The sequence below is a fragment of the Bos grunniens genome, chromosome 23, assembly GCF_055505025.1.
Source record: "Bos grunniens cultivar Pamir isolate PY7600 chromosome 23, Bosgru_T2T1.0, whole genome shotgun sequence".
Classification (NCBI taxonomy): Eukaryota; Metazoa; Chordata; class Mammalia; order Artiodactyla; family Bovidae; genus Bos; species Bos grunniens.
In genome coordinates, this window is record NC_141187.1 from 29541952 (window position 1) to 29548996 (window position 7045).

Consider the following 7045-nt stretch of genomic DNA (forward strand, 5'->3'; position numbering starts at 1 on the left):
AGTAACCCAAGTCAGGAGCAAATGTAAATGGCCTGGATACTGCGACTTTGAGTGACGCCACCCTGCCCACAGGGTGGGCACTGGTGGCGTCACTACCTGTGGTGCTCTGGGTTCTGCATGTGCTATAATGCAGTCTCTATAAACCGCAGGCCTAATCCCATGAGCCTGTAGCATCCTGGCAGCTGCCCTCCTTTCTCATCCCTCCCAATTCAGTTTTGTCAGTCTGGGAGAGTCTTGTGGACATAGGGTTCCTGCTTGGGGCAAAAAGGATTAGAAAAAGGGGACAGATATGAATGAGGTGTCCAAATTTTACCATGGAGATTCTGAATGCCAAGTGGATTCCGGCATGGGGTTCTCTCATACAACTGGGAGATTCAATTCAGCGCGGCAGATACCCACTCATGTGCACACACAAGTTCTCTCTGTGATTTAATTTCATGTGTTTATTTCATAGCTTAAAGACCAACAGAGTCTCTTCCCAACATCTGGTAAAAGCAAGAGAGAAAGAGGAAGTGTCTTCCTCAAGCCTGGCAGAGACCCAAATGAAGCTGAGAAGGGGCTCCTGGGGACGAATGAAAGAACACTCAGATCTCTGGTCCCCCAGGCTGGCTTTCTCTCTGAGGAATGTGGCTCCATGGCTTCAGCAGCCGCTCAGAACCCACTGTGACTTTCTCTCATCTCCATGGTTACTGAGGATATGGGTCTGTTCCAGGACCTGGCAGGGCTCCGCCCAGGCCTGTGATGGGCTCCGTGATTCCCTCCAGGGCCCCGGCCGAGGTTGGGGCCATGGGGGCGGTAGACAGCTGTGTCAAGGACATTTCTCAGGGACAGGGAGTTCCTCTAGAAAAAGAAGGCAGAATCCTTTCAGAATTGGGTCCCCTACCCCCAGCAAGCCTTCACCAGGGACTTTTGCTGGAATCTTCTCCCCCTTTAAACCATCTCCCTCACATGGTAGCTCTTTCACCAGTCTTTACAGTCTTTATTTCTTCTTTTGCCCTCCTTTCCCCACAAGTCAATAGTTTCCTCTGCACATTGATTGGTTCCTCTGTTTCTAACTTGCTGTTTCTCTTTAGAACCTTTCTCCTGATCTTTCTTTCCTACTCACCCCTAACTTGATGGTCCTACTATTTACACTTCATTTCCTTCTGTTCCTGCTACTCCTTCCCCCAGGCACTTTCCTACGTATTAGGCACTCACCACGCAGAAGAAGAGCCCAGCAAAGAATCCCACGACCACTACAACTGAGACCAGAGTGATGAGGAAGATTTCCCATGGCTTCAGGGACCCACTGGGCTTCACATCCTCCACTGGAGTTCCAGCACTTGTGCTACTTTTGTTAGAAGTTGTGTGTGTTCCAGTTGGAAAAGATGTATCAGAGCCTCCTGTGGTTGCACTGGATCCAGTTTTGGAGGCCGTGCTGGTCCCACTGGAGGCTGTGCTGGACCCAGTATCAGAGGTTGTGCTGGCCCTTCCAGAGGTCCCACTGGATCCAGAATCAGAGGTTGTGCTGGCCCCTCCAGAGGTCCCACTGGATCCAGTACTGGAGGTTGTGCTGGTCCTTCCAGAGGTCCCACTGGATCCAGTATCAGAGGTTGTGCTGGCCCCTCCAGAGGTCCCACTGGATCCAGTATCAGAGGTTGTGCTGGCCCCTCCAGAGGTCCCACTGGATCCAGTATCAGAGGTTGTGCTGGCCCCTCCAGAGGTCCCACTGGATCCAGTACTGGAGGTTGTGCTGGCCCCTCCAGAGGTCCCACTGGATCCAGTACTGGAGGTTGTGCTGGCCCCTCCAGAGGTCACACTGGATCCAGTATCAGAGGTTGTGCTGGACTCTCCAGAGGTCACACTGGATCCAGTGTCAGAGGTTGTGCTGGACTCTCCAGAGGTCATGCTAGATCCAGTGTCAGAGGTTGTGCTGGACTCTCCAGAGGTCACACTGGATCCAGTATCAGAGGTTGTGCTGGACTCTTCAGAGGTCATGCTAGATCCAGTGTCAGAGGTTGTGCTGGACACTCCAGAGGTCACGCTGGATTCAGTACTGGAGGTGGTGCTGGATCCACTGGAGGTCCCTTGGGATCCAGCATTAGTGGCTGTGCTAGGACCACCATGGGTCGTGCCGGATGCAGTGTTCGAGGCTATACTAGTCTCACTGGAGGTTGCATTGGATCCAGTGGTGGCTGTATCGGGTTCACTGGAAGCTGGGCTGGATTCATTGTTGACAGCTGTGCTAGTATTACTGGAGGTTATGCCTAATGATAATTATAAATGATGACATATATTGAGCATATATACTTTCTGCTCAATGCCTGGTTAAATTCATTACCTGGATAATTCTATTTAATGTTTCACTACAGCCCAGTGAAATAGATATTATTATTATCAACAGCTAAGATGAAAAAACTGAGGCTTAGAAATGTTGACACTTGCCCAAGTTTATACAGCTAGTAAGTAGTAGAACAGGAATTTGAACCGAGGCTATTGAATCTGCATTTTTAACCACCAAGCTAAGTCATCCTCCACATCCACCTCTAAAACCTGGGTTACATGAACTAATTTCACTGAGAATGAGCTTATTCCATCAACTGCTGTACAATATTTAACGCAGATAAAAAGTATTATAAAGGAATTGTAGAACCCAGGTGAAATGTGTATATTGGCTAATTCACTTTTAAATTGGTATAGCTTCTTTCTTGAAAAATATTTCTGTGTTATTCAGAAAACATCTATATCAGAATTATCTGGGAAGCTTGTTAAAAATAAAGATTTCTAGGCAAACCACTCCAGACTAAATGAATCAGAATCTGAGATGAGACTAGGTATCTGGGTGATTATATATGTATTTAAGTTCCAGGAGCTCCTGAGCACAAGGCAAAGATCGAAAAAGAACAAGTTATATGTAGCTGAAATATAAAAGCTCTCCCAGGATTAAGGTCTGCAAATCAAAATCTACAGGTACAGGGAAGCATTTCCACCTTCCTGAAGGCTCAGGTGGAGTTAAGTTTGTGCCTGTTTTTGCCTCTCACTACCCTGAAGGACAAAGACACTCAGGCTCCCCACATGAAATTTATCTCATTTCTGGTTCATTTTACTACTAACTCGGACCTGAGTGCCTATCACCTCACCCCACACAGGTGTATTTTCCCCTCGGGCTTATTTGAACTAACATAGGATTAGAAAGGAAGAAAGAAAGCACTAAGTTGTGTCTGACTCTTGGGATCCCATGAACTGTAGCCTGCCAGGCTCCTCTGTCCATGGGATTCTCCAGCAAGCATACTGGAGTGGGTTGCCATTTCCTTCTCCAGGGGAACTTCCCAACCCAGGGATTGAACCCAGGTCTCCTGCATTGCAGGTAGATGCTTTACGTACTGAGCTATATAATATATGATTAGAATTTAGTTCTATTTGGGGAAAGCCCCGCTCCCTGCTGAAGTCTGCAATGGAGTACAAATTGAAGTTAAGATCAGAATCATGAATAAAACTAAATAAGAAACTGAGATGAGGACTTCCTTGTGGTCCAGTGGTTGAGAGTGTGCCTGCCAAAGCAGGGGCACAGGTTTGATCCCTGGTGTGGAAGGATTCCAGGTGCCACAGGGCAACTAAGCCCACTTCCCACAACTAAACCCATGTACCGCAACTACTGAAGCCTGTGTACTCCAGAGCCCTCAAGCCACAAGAAGAGAAGCTGCCACAGTGAGAATCCAAGCACAGCAACTAGAGAGTAGCCCTCCCTTGCTGTAACTAGAGAAAGCCCGCTCACAGCAAGGAAGACCCAGCACAGCCAAAAACACATACACACATAAGGTATAATTTTAAAAAAGAAATGGAGATAAACAAGAGTAGGGGTGATATGTAAAAGAGGAAATGGATTTATCTGAGAAGTTTTGAAGAACAGAATAGGTGCATCAAAATTCTATGAGGGCTAATTTTGATTCAAAATGATGAATTCTCAGGGAGTTCCCTAGGGTCGAGTGGTTAGGATTCGGCACTTTCACTGCCAAATGGCTCAGGTTCATTCCCTGTTTGGGGAACTGAGATCCTGCAAGCCATGTGGCACAGCCAAAATAAAAATTAAAGGATTCTCTAAGAAGCCATGCTTCCTAGTTGCACAATAGAAGATGGCCCAAGGAGTGTTTAATAGAGTGTCAGAAGTGTGGAACAGAGTGGGGGTTCGTTTCGACTCTTAAATCCTTTTCTCCTTGGTCTGAGGCTGACTTAGGCTGACTGGGGAATCAGGGTTAAGGACAGGAGAAAAATTAAGTCTATAGAATATAGAAGAGGGATATTTTTAAACAAGTCAATTCTTCTTGTTACTAATGTTTAGCCCTCTAGCCATATCTCATGGATTATTGCCATTTTATAGATGCATAAACGGAGGCACAGAGCAGCTAACTAACCTAAAGTGCGTAGGTAACAGATGGAGCCATGATTCAGACATTGACAACTGGACACCAAGGCCACAGTTCTAAGCACTGTGCTTGACTGCCTCCTGGGTGATACCTTATTAGACTGAAGTGATCGGAGTGAAATGACCCTCAGTCTATGGAGGAAAACCAGAGCTGTTCCTAGTGGTGATCATCATCTCCCATGATCTCTCAAAAGTTCACAGACCACCCACCTTTAAAGAAAAGCACTCACCATGTTGTAATAGCAGGAGATGCAACAGTAAGCAATACTTAAGGCAAATGTTTCTTTTCTGCATCTTGATCTTCCTCTTCGTGGCTGGTAAACAAGGTGCTTGGATCCCAGATGTGGCCAAGACCTAGAAGACAAAGAACAGTATCTTGAGAAAGGAGAGTCCAAGGTGAAGAGATAAAGGCTGGAGCTTCCAAGAGCTTAGGTCTCCTAAGTATATGTGCTTGGAAAGAATCTTGAGCTTGAGTGGTGGGAGATGAGATCCCTGGGCTACTTAAGCTTTCTTCACACGATGTTGTTGCCTCTTTCTTTATCATGGATAAGCTGCAGGGGCCTTTATAGCTTCATATAGGTTGGGGAGGAGTTGGGAAATTGACCTGTTTTTCAACCAACTGTGAACAAGTAACAAAACAATACTGAGTCTGGGAAGGAATAGGCTGGGGGTCAAGAGGAAGGTGAGAAAGGAGAATGATGTGATCACACTAGGCAGGGCATTGGGCTGGGTTTGAGCAGGAAGTAGGATTGGATAAGAAGATCAAGATTGTCAGAGTGGAAGGGACCCACCCTTGAGGCAAAAATGGGGTCAGAAACCTGTTCCAGTTCACGACTTTGTTTCCTAGTCACGAAGTGCTGTGTGTTTACTTTTAGCATGAAAGAAACCCTAACAGACTGAGCTGAGGGGCAGGACCCCACATCTCCGAATCAAAAAAATATGAGACTTCAAAGAGAGTAGTAACTAGGGATCTGGGCTCCTGGGATACAAGCAGAAGACAGATGGTACATTGCTGAGTATGCAGTAGGCACTCAACAATGCACAATGACTGAACAGGGAAAGAGAGACCCATGGGCAATGTAGTTATCTTTGGGGTCTCTGGGGCATGGGGGATGAGGGTGGGAGAGAGTGTTAAATATGCAGGAACAAACTACTTGTCATATTCATAGCAGGCGAAGGGGTGATATAGGCCCTCCCTTTTAAACATTTTATTGAAGTATAGCTGATTTACAATGTTGTGTTAATTTCTGCTGTAAAGTGATTCAGTTACACAGATACATAGATTCTTTTTCATATCTTTTCCACTATGATTTGATATAGTTTCTTGGGCTATACAGTAAGATCTTATTCTTTATCCATCCTATGTATAATAGCTTCTATCTGCTAATCCCAAACTCCCAATTTTTCCCTCCCCCCGCTCAAGGGCCACCTTTTGATTCTCAACCATAGGGGTTCCCTTCTTGTTTGTCTTCAGAGTAATTCATAGGAGCTTTTCTTCCCTGGGACCCTTCAAATGTTGCTTCTCATCAGACTTAATGAAGCATCTCCCAGGAGGGTATAGCATGGGAACCACATCAGGAGACCTCAACTCTGTCGGGGGAGGGAGATACATGGTCCAAGTTCCTTAGGAACTTCAAGTTGGGTGTGGACGCAGATCCAGCGGGAGAAAGGACACACAGTTGGCTAAATGAGCATGACTGAAGCGATGTGAATGAGTGGAGGGTTTGAGGAGTTCATGGGGAAGACTTCTTGGGGCCAGGGCGAGGCAGTGGGATTGATGGGAGTTCCAGTGCTGTCTGCATGATCAAAGTCAGCTGTCTCCATTCCCTGTCAGTGAGGAGAAGCTTCATGGAAGAGGCAATGTCTCAGGTAGTTTATTTATAGGTGAACAGGCATCCTTGATATGTCAGACCTGCAACAAAGAAGCTGGCAAGTAGGAGGTGGCTGGAAACATGAAGGTGCTTGGAATAATTAAGTCTGAGAGCCAGAAGGGACAGAGTGTGCTGGGAAAGGCTTGCACGCAAGCCTGGATGGTTTCTGAGGCTGAGGTATGAGGTGCCAGTCAGGGACAGGCAGGCTTCTGGACCCCCAGTAATCCTGTCCTGTGGCCAGAAAGCCAATAGCACTCTAAGAAAGAAAATTTCTTCCCTCTAGAATTATTTGGAGGAGGAGGAGGTCCTAAATTCAATTCCAGATTTCACCTTTTAGACTTTTCCTAAAAGACATGCATACTTATCAGCCTAAATATAATTAATATCTTTATGTTCCTTCAAACAATATAAGGACCTTGGAACACTTTCATTCTTATTACATCTTATTATGTCTCCCAACTCATACTCTTACATTATCAAGTATGTTAAATCTATCTTGTTTGTTTTTTTTTTTTAACTTCACAAGAGATTATTGCTTACACACCATAAGAACATGGTCACACAGTTGACCTTTGTTGGCAAAGTAATGTCTCTGCTTTTTAATACACTGTCTAGGTTTGTCATAGCTTTTCTCCCAAGGAGCATGTCAGTTCAGTCACTCAGTAGTGTCCGACTCTTTGTGACCCCATGGACTGCAGCACACCAGGCTTCCTGTCCATCACCAACTCTAAGAGTTTGCTCAAACTCATATCCATCAAGTAGGTGATGCCAT

At 45.8% G+C, this 7045-nt stretch overlaps 1 protein-coding gene across 1 annotated transcript; it reads right to left on the minus strand.

Moving 5' to 3' along the window:
* Positions 1-423: 423 nt before the first annotated feature.
* MUC21 (mucin 21, cell surface associated) lies at positions 424-4915 on the minus strand. The gene is made up of 3 exons (XM_086369464.1): positions 4633-4915; positions 1198-2246; positions 424-840 (listed from the first exon to the last, which is right to left on the minus strand). Exons 1-3 carry the CDS (start codon positions 4694-4696, stop codon positions 652-654), a joined length of 1302 nt encoding a protein of 433 aa, XP_086225590.1. The 5' UTR covers positions 4697-4915; the 3' UTR covers positions 424-651.
* Between the last annotated feature and the right edge of the window lie 2130 nt (positions 4916-7045).